The sequence below is a fragment of the Carcharhinus amblyrhynchos genome, chromosome 7 (assembly GCF_965287045.1).
Source record: "Carcharhinus amblyrhynchos chromosome 7, sCarAmb.v2.hapA, whole genome shotgun sequence".
Lineage (NCBI taxonomy): Eukaryota > Metazoa > Chordata > Chondrichthyes > Carcharhiniformes > Carcharhinidae > Carcharhinus > Carcharhinus amblyrhynchos.
This window is the reverse complement of record NC_137330.1, coordinates 116,189,825-116,211,565: the sequence shown is the minus strand read 5'-3', so window position 1 is coordinate 116,211,565 and position 21,741 is coordinate 116,189,825. Positions and strand designations below refer to the sequence as shown.

General features: G+C 46.4%; 1 protein-coding gene across 1 annotated transcript; it reads right to left on the bottom strand.

The window, feature by feature from the left end:
• Positions 1-228: 228 nt before the first annotated feature.
• Positions 229-18,546, bottom strand: LOC145345564 (potassium channel, subfamily K, member 16-like). Its single transcript, XM_080193401.1, has 5 exons — positions 18,334-18,546; positions 6,028-6,142; positions 3,801-3,967; positions 1,886-2,054; positions 229-551 (listed from the first exon to the last, which is right to left on the bottom strand). Exons 1-5 carry the CDS (start codon positions 18,544-18,546, stop codon positions 355-357), a joined length of 861 nt encoding a protein of 286 aa, XP_080049527.1. The 3' UTR covers positions 229-354.
• Positions 18,547-21,741: the final 3,195 nt, after the last annotated feature.

Below are 21,741 nucleotides of genomic sequence, written 5' to 3'. Positions count from 1 at the left end.
TGACACTAAGGGGCAACTTAGCATGGTCAATCCACCTAACACGCACATCTTTGGACTGTGGGAGGAAACCGAAGCACCCGAAGGAAACCCACGCAGTCACGGGGAGAACGTGCAGACTCTGCACAGACAGTGACCCAAGCTGGGAATCGAACCCGGGTCTCTAGCACTGTGAGGCAGCAGTGCTAACCACTCTGCCACCATGCTGTCCATAATGAACCATAAAATCACAAGAAGAGCACCTTACCAGAAAAATAAATGAGCAGAAGGCAACTGAGGCTTGGAAAAAAAACTGAAGTAGGATGAGTGAGGATAAGTGAAATGAGGTAGTCAAATAGGAGATGAGGAACAATGAGACTAAGTACAATCGTCCTGCTTTGGCCCATGCTTAACCTCGAGCTTTGATTTTTTCCTGTGCCACTTCAGCTGGAAGATCCAATTCATGACTCTGCTTCCCACACTAAAAAGCAATGCCAACCAGGCCAGGCCAACAACAATCCAGACACCGGCCAAGCTTCTGTAGATGGAGATGTAGTGCTTATCTGGACCTGTGCCTGAAATAAGGAGATTACAATTATTAGTGGCACACACACAACAGAAAAGAGGAAATTATGAAATGTTAAAAGAAGTTGACCGTCTGTTTTCTTAAAAAGGCAATGGCTGCAAATGCATTAAGGGGAAGACATGTTAATCTTCAGGTGTGGCATCCCTACCTCCGAGCCAGAAGCTCTGGGTTTCTTTTTAAGTTTATTTATTGGTGTCACAAGTGGCCACACTCCAGTGCCTGTTTGGGTACACTGAGGGAGAATTTAGCATGGCCAATGCATCTAACCAGCACGTCTTTCAGACTGGGAGGAAACCAGAGCACCCGGAGGGAACCCACACAAGATAGGGAGAGAATGTACAAACTTCATGCAGACAGTGAACCAAGCTGGGAATCGAAGCCAGGTCCCTGGCACTGAGAGAACGCAGTGCTACTCACTGTGCCGCCCATTCAGGTTCATGGTGTGCCACCATGCTGCTGGGTTCAGGTTCCACCTCCAGACTTGATGAGCACAGAAGGTGCATTTGTAACATGCCCAAGCAGGCTGATTATCCGCCTGTAATTCCTACTAATATACTTGATGACAGAGTGAGGGAGCTTCCTGGTCAACCATAATACAGGAAAAAATGTCCAAAGATTGCCAAGCTTAATGATGGGCCAATTCATTGTGATTTATAGTGGCCAAAACCCCTGGGGCATGGTAACTCAAGGAGGAGGAGGAAAGACATTAGAACACTGTCAAAACATTTCAAAAGGCTTGGCACAGTATCTTAACTTTGGAGTATGTTGGCTATTACGTAAGCAATAAAGATCCTGCAGGGATCAGCATCAATGATTCAAATTGCATTATTTTTGTCTGCCTTTCTTAATATCCTCAGGACACGGCTGTAAGACCAAGAGCTCCATGGGTTGCTGCTTGGTTTGGTGAGTTTTGGTAAGACCAGTCCTACGGTCTGTGGCTTTGCTTTCAGGTAGTTGGGCTGCACAGTGGCAGTAGTTAGCACTGCTGCCTCACAACTCCAGGGACCTAGGTTCAATTTCAGCCTTGGGTGACTGCCTGTGTGGAGTTTGCACATTCTCCCCATGTCTGTGTGAATTTCCTCCAGGTGCCCCAGTTTCCTCCCACAGTCCAAAGATGTGCAGGTTGGGTGGATTAGCCACGGTAAATGTGTGCGGTTATAGGGATAAGACGAGGTCGAGGTCCTGGATAAGATGTTTTGTCAGAGAGTCAGTGCAGTTGGGCTGAATGGTCTCTTCTGCGCTGTAGGGATTTTTTAGTTCTCTCTCCTAATATCTGCATATGTGATGATTATGCATTGTTGAGTTATTGGACTTAAGCCATACCTACAACGTAATCTCCAAATCCGATTGTACTGAGAGTAATGAAGGCAAAGTAAAAGCTTTCACCGTATGTCCAACCTTCGACATGACTGAAGATCAACGGAGGGAATACCAGAAACAGAACCGTGCCAACAATCAAGAAGAAAACCACTGTGAAAATCTTCAACGCTTGCTGCAGAAGAACGGAAAATGATATGTAAAAATCGGGCACTTTCTGTTCAAACATTTATCCTATAGGAACAAGTGCAGACCATTCAGACTCTCGAGCCTGGTGGATCTGTATCTAAACCTGCCTTGGTATTGTATCCATTGTCACACTTACTTCATTATAGAAAAACTATCAACCTCAACAGACTGTGATCCAAGGTTGGAATTGAACCTGGGACCCTGGCACTGTGAGCATCAGTGCTAATCACTGTGTCACAATGCTGCCCAACTACCTATTGAACCACATCGAACCAACAAGTCCCAGTGTTGAGCTGAAATCTGGAGCTTCTGTTTCAGAGGTAGGGATGTTACCCACTCCACTACAAGGCATCTTTAGCCCACACAGTTAGCCAATTTGACAACAGTTACTAACAGAACATGGTCCGGTTCTGATTTTCTATCCTGTACATTTTTCAACGGTTAGCACAGTTGATCAGATTATCTCTCCTCTTTGGCCCAAGAACATTAAGGTTACTTTTAGAACATAAACTACCTAGATTATACTTATTAAACTCAGCACCTTCCCCCACTTAGACTACACAGGCCCTTCAAGAAATTAGATTAGATTCAAAACCAGAATGTCTAGATTTATGAAATACCCTGTACCAGAAACATTTATAATGACTAACCAGCTGTTTCTGTTACTTTCATCATCTGCTGGTATACTTCAGCAGGGTGGTACCTGCACTGCTGCCTCACAGCACCAGGGACCCGGGTTCAATTTGAGCCTTCAGTCACTGACTGTGCGGAGTCTGCACATTCTCCCCGCATCTGCGTGGGTTTCCTCTGGGTGCTCCAGTTTCCTGCCACCCTGAAAGATGTGCAGGTTAGATGGATTGGCCATGCTAAATTGACCCTAGTGTCAGGGGGATTAGCAGGATAAATACGTGGGGTTACAGGAGTAGGGCCTGGGTGGGATTGTGGTGATTACAGACATGATGGGCTGAATGGCCTCTTTCTGTACTGTAGGGATTCTATGATTCAATGACTAGAAACAACATGTTAAGTTGTGTGTAGGAAGAGCAACCCCAAACATCAATGAAAACAAAACGACAAAAGAGTTAAAAGTTAATTCATCGTCTGTAATGTCAACAAAGGTCTGAAGATTAATCGTAGCACAGCAGAGGGCCTTTCTACCCATCGGTTCTGTGAAAGTTGCTTGAAAGATTTGTTCTGTTAATCCCATTTACGCCAATCCCCTGCATTCTCTCCCTTCATGCACTTTCCCAATTGCCTTTAGAAAGTTGTTATTGAGTTAGCCCCTCCCTTCTTTAAGGTTGTGCTTTACAGGTCGTAACAACTTGCTGCGATTAAAAAGAAAATACAACCACTTTTTAAGATCAATCCAAATCCCGTATACTTCTTGAGTAAGCTTTCTTCTCTCCTTATAGATGCTGCCAGACCTGCTGAGATTTTCCAGCATTTTCTGTTTTGCTTTCAGATTCCAGCATCTGTAGTAATTTGCTTTTACCTGTTGAACAAATTTGTTCCCATTCTCATTCATTGTTCGCCTATTCTTCTTGGCAATGGATATTCATTCTGTGATCACTTCTGGCATCTAAAATTACACCTTCAGCGTGCATACCCTTCTGTACTAGAGCAGTACGATTACCTGAGCACTGATTATGAATATCCCAATACTGACATGGCCATAAATCAAGGCCCTCCTTCCTGAGGGGCTCCGGTTGGCTATCTGGATTATGAAGCTTACCTTGTGGTTACTTGATTTCTGAACGCTTCCCTCCAGCCTCTTCAAGTAGCCATTCAGACTTCTCCCCAGGGTGTTCAGGAAGGTTAGGTTCAAAGGGACTCCAAATAACGCATAGAACACGCAGAAAACCTGTCCTCCCACAGTGCTGGGAGACAGATTACCAAAACCTGTAAAAGCAGAGAAAACAACTCAGTTACTTGTTTGAATTTCACAGATACTGACCTTAACTTATGTAGCAAATGCAAATTCCCAAAGTTTAAATCTAAAGCTTATTTATTATTTGTTAGTGTCACAAGTAGGCTTACATTAACACTGCAGTGAAGTTACTGTGAAAATCCCCTTGTCGCCACACTCCGGCACCTGTTTGGGTACACTGAGGGAGAATTTAGCAAAGTCAATGCACCTAACCAGCACCTAACCCCAGTGCTTAACCCCCTCAGTATATAGACCTCCCAGTGTATGGCCTTCGCAGTGGGTGTCACCTCAGTTAATGCCCCCCTCCCACCCATGTATGGTTCCCCCAGTGTATGGCCCCTTTGGTGTTGGCCTCCCAGTATATGGTCTCTCAGTGTATGTTTCCCCAGTATATCGCTCCCCAACACCCTCCTCCCCCCCACACACTATATTGTCTCCCAGTATATGCCCCCCTCTCCTGCCCATGTATGGCCCCCCAGTGTTTGATCCCCCCAGTATATGGCCCTCCTTGGTATCACCCCAGTTAATATCCCCCCTCCCACAAAGTATATAGTCTCCCATATACTGGCTCTGAAGGAGGGCTTTCCTTTTGGGCACCCTGAGTTCTGTAGCGGGGTGGAGGGGGTGGTATTCTGGCACCAATGCCCAGCCCAGTGGCAAAGATGCCACCTGTCCCCAGTAACCTCCAATTCCCTCGACCAATCCCTAACCTATTGCTGGGACCTTCCTGCCTGGCCCCAGGATTTCCAAGAGCCCACTCATCAGAAAGTGTCTTAAACTTGATCCCTGAGCAGTACTGCCTGAACTTATTGTCAGTGACAATGTTGCACGTGCTGTTATCTCTTTATCAAACTGATAAAATACACCGCACTGTTAAAGGCTATGAAACATCAGCATCTTGACCTGTACATTGGTCGCTGCATGAAGATTTTAAAAATGGAAGTTAATTTCAAGAATACATAACCGTGAAGCCCCAAAAAGCCGCGCTGATGTCACTGAGTTACAGACCCTCTGATTGACCTGCAGCTCTCGGGAGGGGTCGGGGGTGTGGGTGGCTGTCTTCCTAAATCAAGATAGCGGCGTCCCAGCAGCCAGCACTTTACTGGCCACTGTTTGGGAGATGCCTTTCTGGGTCCCGTTGCCAGTCTAAGCGGAAGGTCTATCACCTTCAGCCCCAGCAGCGTGAGACCAAAACCATCTCGGAAACATTCAGCCCCTTGCAGCGAAGTGGGTTTGGGGTTGAGGCAAAGTTGCCGAGCAAGGCGACAAAGCCAACCTTCAGTCGAACCGATCCCAGGGTGATGATACTGGCTGCAACAAGTGCAGGGATGTCCCATTCACCAGCAGTTTATGAGGTAATTCTGGTGAAGCATCCAGTTCATTGGAAAATAACTCAGGGTACTCAGAGCTCAGGAACTTTGAGTGGCACACTGGCTAGCACTGCTGCCTCACAGTGCCAGGAACCCAGGTTCAAATCCGGGCTCGTCTGTGTGGAGCTTGCACATTCTCCCCGTGTCTGCATGGGTTTCCTCTGGATGCTCCGGTTTCCTCCCACAGTCTGAAGATGTGAGTGTTAAGTTGACTGGTCATGCTAAATTGACCCAAGTGGCGGGCGATTAGCAGGGTAAATGAGGGTTAAGGGTGTAGGGCCTGGGTCAAATTGTGGTAGGTACAGACTTGATGGGCCAAATGGCCCCCCTTCTGTACTGTATGGATCCTATGACTTTGCTCCACTTCCCACTTCCTCTGCCATCAAAGGTACATCGAAAAACCAGCTGTACCGAGTTTATAATCGTTGAAATGAACTGTTCAGAGATAATCTGAGAGGCACACTTCAACCCTCTCATAAGCACTTACACCAGGCAAGTCTCCCCAGTAAATATATAAAGCTGAAAACTGCCCCCTGCAACACAAATCTAGAGTCAGAAATGTCTCACTTGCTGAGACTTTAAATTGGACTTTGATTGAATTGAATTAAATATGAACAAAAAACGAAGGAAAATTAATAAGATGTTTAAATGTAATTCTTTACCTATTGTAGTCACCACGGTTCCTGCAAAGAAAAATGAACTACTGAAGTCCCAGTTGCTTGGGTTGGTGGAGTTCCCAGTTGGATTTACACCTTTATCCCAGGCATCTATAATAATCTTAAATAAATGAGAGAACGAAGGTTACTAAAACGAAATGTAAGTGCGAGGGGCTGCAATAAAGCCAATCATGTTGGCTGGCGAACAAGTCTTCAATTAATTTAATTGTTCAAGAATATTATTGGCAGAATATTCTATAGATGGGGCATTGCCCCTGGGCACTGCTTGGCCATGCCCCTGACCACCCAGGGGCTTCAATGACCTCCTATCCCCCTGGCATGGCTGTTGTGTCCGGGTTCGTTGGTGGGAACCATGAATGATTGTTGATAGCACGGCCTCTCAACGACGAGGGGGACACGTTCAGGAGGCTGGGACCGGTCATTAATATTGAAATTGGCTTTACAACCGTTTTGGGTGCAAAGCCAATCACGCCAACAAAACATGCCGCAAACATGGCTTTCGGTGTAAGACTGAATTATCCAGCCCAAAAGCCTCGCGCATTATCCTCCTGGCCTGCTGCACCGGTCTAATGGTGTAACGGGCCAGAAAGATCAGGCTCAACATTTCCAAGCACTGCAGAGTCACAATCGATAAATTCAATGTTGAAACATGTACTTAACAGTTGAATATTAATCGAAGAAAGTCATGATAAACCATGATGATCTGATTAGATCATACTGTATATCGTTATCATTAGAATCATAAAATCCGACAGAGCAGAAGAAGGCCATTCGACCCATCTAGTCTGCACTGACCACAATCCCACCCAAGCCCTATCCCCATAGTCCCATACATTTACCCTAGCTAGTCCCCTGATACTAAGGGCCAATTTAGCATGGCCAATCCACCTAACCTGCACATCTTTGGATAGTGGGAGGAAACCGGAGCACTCGAAGAAAACCCACACAGACTCAGGGGGAATGTGCAAACTCCACATAGACAGTGACTCAAGCTGTTCCCTGGTACTGTGAGGCAGCAGTGCTAACCACTGCACCATCATTCTGCCCCACAACCGTCCCACAGACCCACAGTTCCCTAAAGGTGGCAACTCAGGTGGACAAGAATATATTCATTAGAGAATATCCCTCTATTCCCTACCTATTCATCTATCTATCCAGATGCCTTTTGAACCTTGTTATAGAATCTGCTTCCACCACCTCATCTGGCAGCGCGTTCCAGGCACTCACCACCCTCTGTGTGAAAAACTTACCCCTTACATCTCTTTTAAACTTTCCCCCTCTCACTTTCAACCTATGCCCCTGAGTAATTGACCCTTCAACCCTGGGAAAAAGACTCTGTGATGCTAATTTCTGTGATGCTCTGTGATTCTGTGATGCTTGGCGGGAGGAGGGGGGCGGTGGGGTGCACGGATAAGGGTGGTGACAGGAGCTGGAGTTACTTTCACTCATGATACCCCGTTGTCCCTGATTCATACAGCTGCAGCATGGACCAGTTTCCTCTGGAATTCCAATCCTGACCTCCTCTTGGACAGGATGTTGGAAAGCGCTGCCTCTGTCAAAGTGCTGTTTGGCTGCATTGTCTCTGAATGAACAATGGGTGAAGGTGAATATGTATTGGGTCAGGGCCGGTTCTTGTGGTAATAATCTTGGGTCAATGCCAGGGCTTGCTGAGGTGGGGAAGGGCATCCTCATCCTTTGTTGTGGTGTGACAGAGGTGAACCAGAAGATGACTTTCCAGCTCTTAAATCTGTTCCCAAGCACCAAGGGTCAACTGAAATGAAGGGACACCAAAGGATTCTGGAGCTATCCCAGCTGACCACAGAGAAGCCTGGAGCTGATCCATAAAACCTAAAACCAGCGGGTTCAGCACAGTTACCTTGCCTCAGTTATCAGGCTTTAGTACCTTCTATCCCTGTGTCTAAGTCATTAATATAAATTTAACTTGTTGGGGCCTGAAGATCGGATGCTGTGGCACTGCATTGACAACAGAAAAAGACCCATTTATCACCAGTCCCTGCTTTCTGGTGGTTAGCCAATCTTCTATTCAAACAAATAAATTCTACCTAATCCCATTGTGACCCTACCTTGTTTATTAACCTATTGTGGGGCACCTTGTGAAATGCCTTCTCAAAATCCAGATATACTACATCTACAGCATCCCCATTATCCACTCTGCTTTGTTACATCTTCAAAGAACTCTAGCAAATTAGTCAAATATGATTCGCCCTTTGTAAAACCATGCTGACTCCGATGGATTGTGTTTTGACTTCCCAAATGTCCTGTTATTACTTTCTTAATAACGGATTCCAACAACTTCCCAATGACAGATGAAAGGGGCACCGAAGGATTCTAGAGCTATCTCCAGCTGATCACAGACAAGCCAAGAGCTGGTCTACAAAACCTAAAACCAGCAGGTTCAGCACTGCCGTCTAAGGCTGCACCATTAGCTTGCCTCAGTCATTGAGTATCAGTTCCGCAGTCAGCACTTTTGGACACTCTGGTCGGATGTGTTTCGTTCCAGAGTTCTGAGTGCAATTTGTTGGACCCCTTGAAGCCTTCTTGGAGTCGCTAGCTCTGATTCTAAATCCATCCCTTTTAGGCAAAAGAAAACTGCAAGGGAACATTGATAAGAACAGAACAACTGGGAGCCATCTGGCCCCTCGAGCCTGTTCCGCCACTCAATAAGATCTTATCGTGGATTCAGCTCCACCTACCCACCCGCTCACCATAACCTTAATTCCTTTACTGTTCAAAAATGTATCTATCCTTGCCTTAAAAGCATTCAAAGTTAAGATGGCGGGATGTCTTTAAAAAGATGGAATTCAGAAGTTACGTTGGGTGTTTTTTTGCATGCAATGATGAGATGCTATGGGGAAAACATACAAAATTGTGAAAGGATGGAGGAATCTTGATTGATAAGTTTCTTGTATTGTGGGAAAACAAACCATCCTTTTCTGTTAACACTCAGAACGAAATATAAATGCAGAAGGCACTGGCCCTCCTAAATCATGTATCTTTGACTCACTTGACCTATCTTGAGCCAACAATCCCACTGATAGTTTGGAAAGAGACTAATGCATAAAAAGCTGAGGATCAAAATGACTTTAATGACTGGATTGTTCCAAAACCATTCACAATCCCATCTGAATATTTTCCTCCTACTATGAAGTTATAGGGTCTTGCCTGAGAGGTTAACCTACCAACAATGTTGAAATTCTTGAATCAGAACTCACCATTAGTCACAAGTAAGCTTACATTAACACTGCAATGAAGTTACTGTGAAAATCCCTAGTCACCACACTTCAGCGCCTGGTCGGGTACACTGAGGCAGAATTTTGCATGGCCAATGCACCTAACCAGCACGTCTTTCGAACTGTGGGAGGAAACCGGAACACCCAGAGGAAACCCACACAGACATGGGGAGAACATGCAAACTCCACACAGACAGTGACCCAAGCCTGGAATCGAACCTAGGTTGCTGGTGCTGTGAGGCAACAGTGCTAACACTGTGCCGCTGTGCCAGCCCATATATTATGTATTATTAAATATATTATTATCTGTCACTTTGTGAATCTGGTACTCGATGCCTTAAATGTAGCTTTATTGAAAGGAAGTGTGAGATTTCTGATCTTTCCTGCTATTCGCCCCAGGAGACAATGTCCTAGTGGTATTACTGCTAGAATATTAATCCAGAAACTCAGCCAATGTCCTGGAGACCCGGGTTCACAATCCTGCCACGATAGATTGTAGAATTTGAATTAAATTTTTTTAAAAATCTGGAATTAGGAATCTACTAGTAGTCTTCTGACTCTGATCCTCCACATTTTCTTGAAAAAAAGGAAAGATTATGTATTGCCTTTTCAGCAAGGCTTCCATTCTGGGACGTCCAGTTATAACATTAACCAGGATTGTAACACCTGCCACATCAACATCCGTGAGATCAGATCCTCTGTTCTCATGACTCCAGTAAGACCTGATTTTGATGGTACTTTTTCTCATTACAGTGGATATGTCTCCAGTCTCCTTTTTCACAGTATAGATTTCCTTATTGGGGATCTGCTCATGTTTAGACATGTTTCAATGAGATCACCTCCTGATCTTCCAAAACCCGATGTGAATAGGCCCCGACTGTTCAACCTTTTAAATAAATTACATTCGCCATTCCAAAAATGAGTCGAGTGAACCTTCTCTGAACTGATTCTAACACACTATACCTTTATTCAAATAAGGAGGCCAAAACTAAACACAGGTATGTCCTGCCCAAGTCCCTGTACAGCTACAATAAAACATCCCTACTTTATATTCCATTCCCTTTGCAATAAACATTAATTTGCCTTCCTAAATCACTTGCTGAACCTGCATACTAACATTTTGTGATTCATGTACCAGGATGCCCAGATCCCTCTGTACCACTGAGTTCTGCTTTCTCTCCATTTGCCCACATGATTCTCCCTCTGCCAATTTTTTTGCCCACTCACTTTGCAGATACTATGGCCAGAATTTTACTGTCTCCGGGGTGGGCAAGGCTCACAGAAAAAATTCTTTGTTGGCCTCAGGCGGGATTTTACCCAAGCAAAATCATAAAATCCCACACTATACCTCTTCTTGACAGCTTACTGGGTGGTCAGGGGTATATTGGGTGGCCTGGGGGAGGTGGGGAGGGGGTCAGTCAGTCAGAGGTGGGAGGTTAGTTGATCAGTGGGGCTGGGGTCAGTATTGGGATGTCAGTGGGCGGAGGGGGGGGGTCTGTTAGGGAAGTGTTGTCCAGGGCATGTCAGTCGGGAGTGGTGGGAAGGGGGGTGCATGGAGGGAGAAGTGTTCCGTGGGGGTTGGGGATCTGATGGTAAGTGGAAGGGGCTGGTTGTGGGGAAGAGGGGTGGGGGGTCTGTTGCAGGCGGTTCTTGGTTGGGGACTTTGGGTATTCAGTGGTGTGGGGATCATTTGAGCGTGTTTCGGGATGGGGTGTCCCCAGTGCATCTTTGAAGCACTCTGTAGACACTAATAAATGAAAAAACAATTTTAAAAATTAAGAATCAGGTTACCTCCAAGCCAGGACTGTCTGGGTTCAAGTCCTGCTCCAGAGATTTAAGCTCTTACAGAATTATAGAATCATAGAGTAATGCAGCACAGAAACAGGCCCTTCAGCCCAACTGGTCCATGCTGTCCATGGCACTCTCCCAGCTAGTCCCAATTGCCTGCGTTTGGCCCATACCCCTCTAACCCTTTCCCATCCATGTACTGATCCAAATGCTTCTTAAATGTTGCTATTGAACCGCCTCAATCACTTTCTCTGGCAGCTCATTCCATCTACCCACCATCCTCTATGTGAAGAAGTTGCCCCTCGGGTCCCTTTTAAATCTTTCCCCTCCCACCTTAAACCTACGCCCTCTAGTTTTCAATTGCCCTTCCCCTGGACCGGAATTTTGCCTCCGCATCCGGCCTGGAATTGGGGCAGGCGCGGTTCGCAGAATGGGATAGACTCAGGCAGGATTTTACGAGCGAGCGAGGTCATAAAATACCGGCCTTTGTGTGTTCATCCTGTCTGTGCCCCTTAAACTACAGAGTTTAATGTCACAGTCCGATATCACATCTCCTATTGCTGACAGATGTTTCACAGGACAGAAGGCAGAAAATGTGCTTTACCTATCAAAAAATCAATATTGAGTGTGATTATTCTTTTTTAATTGAATATGCTCACCAGTGCAGTGCCATATAATGCTGTTGTTTTTATAAAGGGATGCAAATTGAAGCTACACATTCTTGACAGCTTTTTACTGTTTCAAGTAAACCCTGTTTGAGCCAGGTTTATTCCAGATGTTTCCAGGTTAACAAAAACTTAAAACTGGGTATTGGGCAGTGCCAAGGGGCCAGAGCTGTGGGAGGGGGGTTGGGGTGGTGTTGGGGGAGTGCAGGGAGAGATCAAGGCAGCGATGGTGTGGTCAGGAATGGCCCGGATACATTCGGGAGGCCAGTGATCAGTGAGAAGGGGGAAGGTGGGGGGTAGGGGTGGTTGGGCGGTAGGGGGGTAGGGTAGTGGGGGTGGCGTGGCCAGCGATGCGGGATTGTGAGGCTGGCCAGCGATTGAACCGGTCAGCGATCAGGAGGCCGGCAGTGTGGGGGCCACTGTGCACACAGCAATCCTGATGCTGACAGATCAGCACATGCACAGTGACCCCGCTCAGCGTTATGCTGCCAGCCTCTCCGGCGGGAGTAGGTCCCGTACACTGATTTTTAGCGCGATTTACACTAATGCACTCTGCAGTGCACAGAGTGCAGGAGATTCATCAACGTGAATTTGGCACTTAGAGTTTTTTTGGGAGAATCCTGGCCTAGGAGGTCTTTTAGATTATAGACAGAGTTTTCTGTCCTCATGCATCCCAAAAACGGGAATGCCCACCCAAGCTCAACAGACCTCTAAATGGTTTGTTGAATGTTCTGTCTCACCCATTACAATTCCCGTAGCGGGTGGGACAGAAACTTTTCGGCCTGTGTCACTGAGGTTTATCCATAACTCCTGTGGGATCTGTCCAATCTCTCCTACTCTGTTTTGCCTTCATTTCAATAACCTCCTCTACTTACCATCTTAACTTTATCCACTGTTCTTACCGTTTTATATTCAGCACAGTCTCAGTGTTCAGAGTTCTTTCCCAGTGTAATGTCTGCATCAATCTGTCTGATTGACCTTTCCACTCACTGAAGCACTGACTTGCAAAGAAAATTACAGCACAGGAACAGGCCCTTCGGCCCTCCTAGCCTACACTGACCGTGCCAACCATCTGAACTAAAGCCACCTACCCTTCCGGGGACCATTTCCTCTATTCCCATCCTCTTCATGTACTTGTCAAGACACCCCTTAAAAGTCACTCTTGCAACCACTTCCACTCCCTCCCCCGGCAGCGAGCTCCAGGTACCCACCGCTCTCTGTGTAAAAAAATTTGCCATGTGCATCTCCTTTAAACCTTGCCCCTCGGACCTTAAACCTGTGCCCCCTAGTAACTGGCTCTTCCACCCTGGGAAAAAGCTTCTGACTATTCACTCTGTCCATGCCCCTCAAAATCTTGTAGACTTCTATCAGGTCTCCCCTCAACCTCCATCATTCCAGTGAGAACAAACCAAGTTTCTCCAACCTCTCCTCATACCTAATGCCCTCCTATACCAGCCAACATCCTGGTAAATCTTTTCTGTATCCTCTCCAAAGCCTCCACATCCTTCTGGTAGTGTAGCGACCAGAATTGAACAAGTGCGGCCTAATTAAGGTTCTATAAAGCTGCAACATGACTTGCCAATTTTTAAACTCAATGCCCCGGCCGATGAAGGCAAGCATGCCGCATGCCTCCTTGATTACCTTGGACAAATACAATGTGTCTGGCCAAATACATGAGTAGGATGGGAATAGAAGGATATGGCCCTTGGAAGGGTAGCAGTTTTAGGGGTAGCATGGTCGGTGCAGGCTTGGAGGGCTGAAGGGCCTGTTCCTGTGCTGTAATTTTCTTTGTTCTTTGTTCTCCACCTGCGTTTCCACTTTCAGTGACCTGTGTACCTGTACACCCAGATCCCTCTGCCTATAAATACAACATAGTGTTCTGTAACTGTAAATGGAAAGGAGTTCTTGAACTCTTTTTCTGTTATTTGTTCAAGGGATATGAACGTTGCTGGCAAGACCAAGATTTATTGCACATTCCTAATTGCTCCTGAGGAGGCGATGGTGAGCTGTAGTTGTGTGGCGTAGATTTGGGCTTTTTGTATGTGGATGAAGGAGGGTCCAGTTGCAGGCTTGACAAGTCCCCCTTTGGTCTTCTGGTCAGTGACATTGGGAACTTTCTGCTGCTCTCTTTGGCAACCTTTCAGATGCAGGCACTGGATCCAGATAAATAAACTGGGCGGAATTTACCAGAAAAATGACAAAGTGTCGGGTTCTGACTGAAATCCTGATCTCAATGAGTAAAGTTAAAGGCCCCCCTCCCCTTATCCCTGGACATCAGGATCCCTGGCAGACAAGGGAAACACCTCCAAACCTCAAACACAAAGTGATAACCCTCACACACTACTCAATGTTTGGGTCACTCCCACAAACTTCCTACGTCCCCCGCCCCCTCCCAGCCGCCGCATACGCCATGCAGGCATCCCCCCCCCCGCATCTTCACTAGCATCGGGGCACCCCCACCCACATTCTCAGTGTCTGCACCCCCATTCCTCCACCACCATGCAGGTATGATTTCCCCCTCCCCAACGTCAACTAAACCCCCCCTAATCCCACATATGGTGTTCCCTCCAGGCTCTGATCCTGTCCCCACCCCCTCGCAATGCCAACCTGGCAGTGTCAACAGCATCAGGGGCAATGCCAGGGTGTTGGGGAAGGAGGGTAGTACCCTGCCATATCCCTCAGCCTCCAGGAGCTATACTCACCTCTACACCCCCAGCCTGGACATCAGGACTGGATTCCATTTTTGGATACTATAGTGATTCTGGTGTGACATTGTTCAAAGCTAATAAAGACATTCTAATTAATGGAAATCAGGTTCATATCCTCTGATCGAGTCATCACGGAGGGTGTAGAAACATCACACTTATCTCTCTGTGGCCCTCTTGGGAATTTTAGCAGCCACAATGGGATTTTCGCCCATGACGAACAGGCCCAGAGAATCGCACACAACTATTTTTAATTCCTGTTCACAAATGACATTTTCAATAAGATTAATTTAATGTAATTTAAGATTAATTTAATTTTCCAATAATGTTCTGGGGGCCCGGGTCCCAATCCCACCACAGTAGATGGTAGCATTTGCATTGAGTAAAAAAGTCTGGAATTAAGAATCTACTGATGACCGTGAAACCATTGTTTGTTGGGAAAAAAAATCCATCTGGTTCCACCAATGTCCTTTAGGGAAGGAAATCTATCATCCTTACCTGGCCTACATGTGACTCCAGAGCCACAGCAATGTGGTTGACTCTCAACTGCCCTCTAAAACAGCCCAGCAAGCTACTCCTTCTTAAAGACAACCAGAGATGGGCAATAAATGCTGGCGCAGCCAGTGATGCCCATGTCCTACAAATGATAAAAAAATAAGAAAACACAGAAGCATCTTTGACCATTCACAGTCGATCTCCCATTTCACAGAGTTTTGTTGCCTCGAGGGGAGCAGTCTGTTACTTTGCTGATGGACAATTCCCACTTGGGTCAAGTGGCAATCACTACCTTGTATTCTCCTAACCTGAGCCGTAAAATAAACACAGCGTCCCAGAAGATAGATTTACTCTCTGGAATTTAGAAAAACAAGGGGAGATCAAATTGAGGTATTCAAGATGATATGTGGAGCAGACGCTTCCACTGGTGGGGCATTCTAGGATGAGAGATCATAGTCTTAGGATAAGGGGTAGTAAATTTAAAACAGTGTTGAAAAGAAACTACTTCTCCCAAAGGATTGGGAGTCTGTGGAATTTGCTACCCCAAAGTGTGGTTGATGCTGGGACAGTGAGTAAATTTAAGGAGGAGTTAGATTTTTAATTGGTGATGGGTTGAAGGGTTATAGGGAGAAGGCAGGAAAATGGGGATGAGCAGCATATCAGCCATGCGGAGTGCACTCGATGGGCTGAATGGTCTAATTCTGTCCCTATATCTTCTGTACTTACGAAACGGACCTGCAAATCACTTTATGCCACTGGGAGACTCTGAAGCATTCAGCGACAATGCAACAAGAGTAAAAGATGACATTTTGCTGACGCAGTTATCTGTTAGCTGCCTGACAGCCTTGTATGTTTAGAAAGGGATTAGTGTTTGTGTTGAGTTTGTTTAAGTAAGTGTCTGATATGTGTTTGCTTAAAGAGATACTCGCAGTTAGCTTGCCAGTGAGCGGGTGAAATAGGAAATACTTCAGAACATAAGAACATAAGAACATAAGAACATAAGAAATAGGAGCAGGAGTAGGCCATCTGGCCCTTCGAGCCTGCCCCGCCATTCAATAAGATCATGGCTGATCTGTCGTGGCTCAGTTCCACTTTCCCGCCCTCTCCCCATAACCCTTAATCCCCTCTCTTATCAAAAACCCATCAACCCGCTTCTTAAAAATATTTAGCGAGGCAGCCTCCACCACTTCAACGGGCAGAGAATTCCAGAGATTCACCACCCTTTGAGTGAAGAAGTTCCTCCTCAACTCCGTTCTGAACCGCCCCCCCTTTATCTTGAGGCTGTGCCCCCTAGTCCTACTGTCTTTTTTGAGCGGGAAGAGTCTTTCCACCTCTATCCTATCCATCCCATTCATCATCTTATACGTCTCAATGAGATTTCCCCTCATTCTTCTAAACTCTAACGAGTACAAGCCTAGTTTATTCAGCCTCTCCTCATAGCTCAACCCCCTCAACTCCGGTATCAGCCTAGTAAACCTCCTCTGCACTCCCTCCAAGGCCAAAATATCCTTGCGCAGGTGCGGCGCCCAAAACTGCACACAGTACTCCAGCTGCGGCCTCACCAATGCCCTATACAGCTGCAGCAAGACCTCCCTACTTTTATATTCAATCCCCCTCGCTATGAAGGCCAGCATCCCATTCGCCTTCCTGACCACCTGCTGCACCTGCAGGCTGGGTTTTTGCGACTCATGCACAAGGACCCCGAGGTCCCTCTGCACCGTCGCCTGCTGCAGTTTTTCGCCACGTAAGTAATAGTCCTTCCTACCATTCTTCCTACCAAAGTGGACCACCTCACACTTGCCAACATTAAATTCCATTTGCCATTTCCTGGCCCATTCGCCCAGCCTATCTAGATCCTTCTGCAGACTCTCCACACCCTCCGCACAATTTGCCTTTCCCCCAATCTTGGTGTCATCAGCAAATTTCGACACCCTACACTCGGTTCCCTCCTCCAGATCATCTATATAAATGGTAAATAGCTGAGGCCCCAGCACCGACCCCTGGGGCACCCCACTAGTCACCAACCGCCAATCCGAATAGCACCCATTGACCCCCACTCTCTGCCTCCTATTTGACAACCAATCCTCTATCCACGCTAACACCCTACCCCCAACTCCATGTCCTCTGACCTTCTGCAGTAACCTCTTGTGAGGTACCTTATCAAACGCCTTCTGAAAATCCAGAAAGACCACATCCACCGGCTCTCCTCTATCCACCGCCCTAGACACATCCTCATAGATCACCAACGGTTTGGTGATTGTGCAGCTTATCAATAATAATTTGTCAAAGACAATCTTCACAGCTTAGGTCAAACTTGTACTGCTCCAGGAGGGTAACTTCCCAAGTGGGAAGGCTGCGATTTCAATCCCCATAGCCTGTGCTGAGTTACCTAATTTTATTCAAGGCCGGAAGTACAATTGGCAATTTCCAACCCTTGATGAGGAAGGGTAGAATCATCAGCTAGGGTTACCCTGCTGATAACTGCACCCACCATGACTTCGACCGACCCCATACTCCCTCCAGTCCTCGGGCACCCTTGCTGCCAAAACATAGATATACAAGAACATTGGGTAAGGGAAAATTTGGAGTGGGAATTTCCAGCCGCGCTTGCCCCAGAACCGGAAAATCCCATCCAAGGTCAATGGCACTTTGCACAGTCCGTGCCCCACCAGCTACAATTCCCATAGTCGCTGCAATGTTCTTCTCCCCGTTCCCCAGAATGGTCTAACACAGATACAGTTCCTCTGCCCAGGGAACTGTCCCTCAGCCAGGAATCTATAGCAGCAGAAGAGAAAAAAAGAACAACGTGTGTAATCGTGTCTTGCTGCTAATAACATACAACCTCCTGGAGATTGACAAGTTTGATTCTGGACTCAGTGAGGTCACGTTACATCATATTATTCCAAAAATTGTGGATCCCGTCACCAGCTGGATTTCCAACAGTGTAAAAGGTAACTATATGGCACTTTGACCTACTTGTGTTATTGGAAAAACTTAGTAGGGACATTTTTAAAAATCAAACTGTGTTTTAATGTACCAAAGAGCTGGACAACTCAGCACTGGTTAGTAGGTATAAACCTTGGAAATGTGTAGAATATTGTTCAATGCATCCGCATTGTTAGTAAGCTGGTTGTGTCACAAGGTTGTTGAAACTACCTTACAACATGAGAGATACAGAACTTTGTAAACGTTTACCTCTCACACTAATCTTATCCTTTAGCTAGAATTTCTCTGGTCTTTATTTAATGTAACCTTGGTGGATTGTTCTAAACTCATTCAAGCATCATTTGGCTATGCAGTCTTGCACTATTCTTCTAAAGTCAACAGGTACCAACGCCCGCCATTCCCTCCCCACTCCCACCTCCCCCTCAGTATTTTTCGACTTACCTGCACAAACTTTTCCAAGGCTGGTCCATCCAGACAGCTGTAGTTTGAAAGGAAATTGAGCTTTTTCAGCTGGAAGTTTTTCCGAGTATGAGTCTCTGCCTGCTTCTCCAGCATTTGGAATACCGCAGCTCCCAGGAACAAGTAAACAGAATATCCCAGCAACAAGATCACTGTCCAACTGGCTCTGACGCTGTGCACAGTAAAGTACGACATGGCTTTGGGCTGTGTGTGTTAAAACATGAGACGCCACTAGCTAGGAAGTAGCATCTGACTGGGCTGGTTGAGTCAGACAGGCTGAGTGCTGGGCAAAGCTCATTGCTGCCTAGGTGGCACTACATCGCATTGGGAACAAGAGCTCTTGTCTCTGCTTACTCTACGTGAGCTGCTCGTGTTCAATAGTTACCCAAGTCAATTTTCTGCTTTACAGCCCATTACACTCCACTCACCTCGCTCAGGCTTAGCTGGGCATGAAATCAGGAAACAACTTCATTACAGACAGCGGATCAATCACACCATCACTGCCAGCATTCAATACCTTCTAATCCAAATGTCAGGTCCAGCAACTGGTCTTATAAGGTTGCTGATAAAGACAGTAAAATTAAATACTTCAAAAAAATGTTAAACTCAAATTGTGGCAGACTTGTTCCTCCTCACACCTCACTCTGCAAAATGTGCATCGTTATCCTTTGGTGTTACGAAGAGGTGGAGAGAGATGTTAATAAAGCATACGGCAATCTAGGCTTAGAAATAGGTGTCTAGAGAACAAGAGAAAGGAGGTTATGCTAAATTGGTATAAAACACTCATTAGACCTCACTTTAAAGTTTAAAGTTTATTTATTAGTGTCACAAGTAACGCTGCAATGAAGTTATTCTGAAATTCCCCTAGTCAGCACACTCCGAGGTCTGTTCGGGTATACTGAGGGAGAATTTAGCTTGGCCAATGCACCTAACCAGCACATCTTTTGAACAGTGGGAGGGAACCGGAGCACCCGGAGGAAACCCATGCAGACATGGGGAGAACGTGCAAACTCCACACAGACAGTGACCTTAGCCGAGAATCAAACCCAGGCCATTGGAATAGTGTGTTGTTGCTGCAACTGTACAGGGTACTGGTGAGGCCGCAGCTGGAGTACTGTGTGCAGTTTTGGTCGCCGCACTTGTGGAAGGATATTTTGGCCTTGGAGGGAGTGCAGAGGAGGTTCACTAGGCTGATACTGGAGATGAGGGGGTTGGACTATGAAGAGAGACTAAATAGACTGGGTCTGTACTTCTTGGAGTTTAGAAGGCTGTGGGGGGATCTTATAGAGACATATAAGATAATGAAGGGGATGGATAGGGTAGAGGTAGAGAGATTCTTCCCACTTAGAAAGGATAGCAGGACTAGAGGACACAGCCTCAAGATAAGGGGGGGGCGTGGTGCAGTTTAGATCAGAGGGGTAACTTCTTCACTCAAAGGGTGGTGAATCTCTGGAATTCTCTGCCCGTTGAAGTGGCTACCTTGCTAAATGTATTTAAGTCACGGGTAGATAGGTTTCTGATAGACAAGGGAATTAAGGGTTATGGGGAGAAAGCAGGAAAATGGAACTGATCCACTTCAGATCAGCCATGATCTTATTGAATGGCGGGGCAGTCTCGAAGGGCTAGATGGCCTACTCCTGCTGGGTGTTCTGGGTGCTGCAATTTAGGAAGGATGTGAATGCATTGGGCAGAGTGCAGAAGAGGTTTACAAGAATGATTCCAGGGTTGAGAAACTTCAGCTGTGAGGATAGATTGGAGAGGTTGGGACTGTTCTCCTTGGAAAAGAGAAGGTCAACTGAAGATTTGATAGAGATGTGACAGATCATGAGATGGTTGGCCAGAGCAAATAGGGAGAAACTGTAAAAGGATCAAGGACAAGACAGCACAGATTTAAAGTGATTGACAAATGTGATGTGAGATAGAACTTTTTCACGCAGTGAGTGGTTGGTGTCTGGAATGTTCTGTCTGGGAGTGTGGTGGAGGCAGGTTCAATTGAAGCATTCAAGAGAGCATTAGATGATTACTTGAATAAAACCAATGTGCAGGGATATGGGGAAAAGGCAGGGGAATGGCACCAAGTCATGATGTTCACTTGGAGAACTGGCAAGATACAATGGACCAAATGGCCTCCTTCTGCACTGTAACAGTTCTGTGATGTGGGAGAACAGAGGCACAACCCTTCTGGTGTTGTCAAACTGGTGTAATCAACACAAAGTTGTTAGAGATTTAGAAAGCAATTAGAAAATGATGGACAACAATTGCTGGCCTAATCAATGATGCCCAGATTCTATGAAAGAATATATTAAACAATGCAGCAGGTCCACCAGCATCTGCGGAGAGAGAAACAAAGTTTATGGGTGGAATTTTACCAGCCTGCCGCATCCGTCGATGGATGGAGTGAGGGGGTAAAATCAGGCGAGAGCCGAGAACCCAGGTCCATGTCCAATTTCCCCATTCACGCGATTTTACGAGAGCCGGATTTCTGGCAAGGTCGGCCTCTCACCGGAAATGGGCAAGAGGCTGAATAAATTATTCAAATGTATTTAAACATTCATCAGCATTGGTTTAGCAAGCCCAGAGCTCAGTTGTCCGAGCTCACTTGCCTTTAGGCCTTAGAGGAAGATGTTCTCTCTGAAGAGGAAAACTCCTGCTCCCTATGAATGGGAAACAGTCATGTTGGCCTCGCCAGTGCAATAGAGGCCATTGAAGCTGCCTGGGGAGGCCGATAGGAAAGGGGGTGCCCCTTGCGCAGTGCCAGCCTGGCAGCGCCAGCCTGGCACCTTGGTACTGCCATTCTGGTACTTTATCACTGCAAGCCTGGCACCTTAGCAATGCCCAGCAGACACCTTGGCATTGCCCACCAGGCCAATGGGGGTGCGGCATAAATGGGTGGCCTGATCACTTGGGGGGGGGGGTAGCGCTACACACTCTGCAGCGGGATCAGATCCAGCAGGGAGGGGGCTCTGCCATAGTAGTTGCAATTGGATTGGGCGTGCGGGACGATTAGTCTGGGCAGTGGGGCTAGATGTTCATGCATTGTGGGGCTCACAATTGGCCGCAAGGGGAGAGCTGGTTGAGGTTGCCTGCAGTAGCAGGGGCCTGACAGCTCTCTCTCTGTCAGACCCCTACTACTGCTACTGCTCTCTGTGCAGAATCTGCAGATGTACAGTAGCTCCCTGTATAGGCTAGCTGGTGAATTAAGCCCAGCCCACCACCTGCAGCAGCTAGAAACAGTTGACACCATTTTTCCAATGACTAAGTGCATAAGATTGGGTGTAAAAACTCACCCAGAAAATGTATGAGGAACTCTCACATTTTCACGCTCGCTGAATCAACTTCATAAAATTCTGCCGAATGTTCCTATTCCAATATGATTCAGAATTTCAGTTA

Bases quoted from the DNA above. Each gene is read 5' to 3' on its own strand.
- LOC145345564 (XM_080193401.1), bottom strand. From the start codon at position 18,546: ATGTCGTACTTTACTGTGCACAGCGTCAGAGCCAGTTGGACAGTGATC. The intron at 6,143-18,333 runs GTAAGTCGAAAA...CATTTATTTAAG, and splicing joins CCTTGGAAAAGTTTGTGCAG to ATTATTATAGATGCCTGGGA. The intron at 2,055-3,800 runs GTAAGCTTCATA...GTTCTTCTGCAG, and splicing joins AGAAATCAAGTAACCACAAG to CAAGCGTTGAAGATTTTCAC.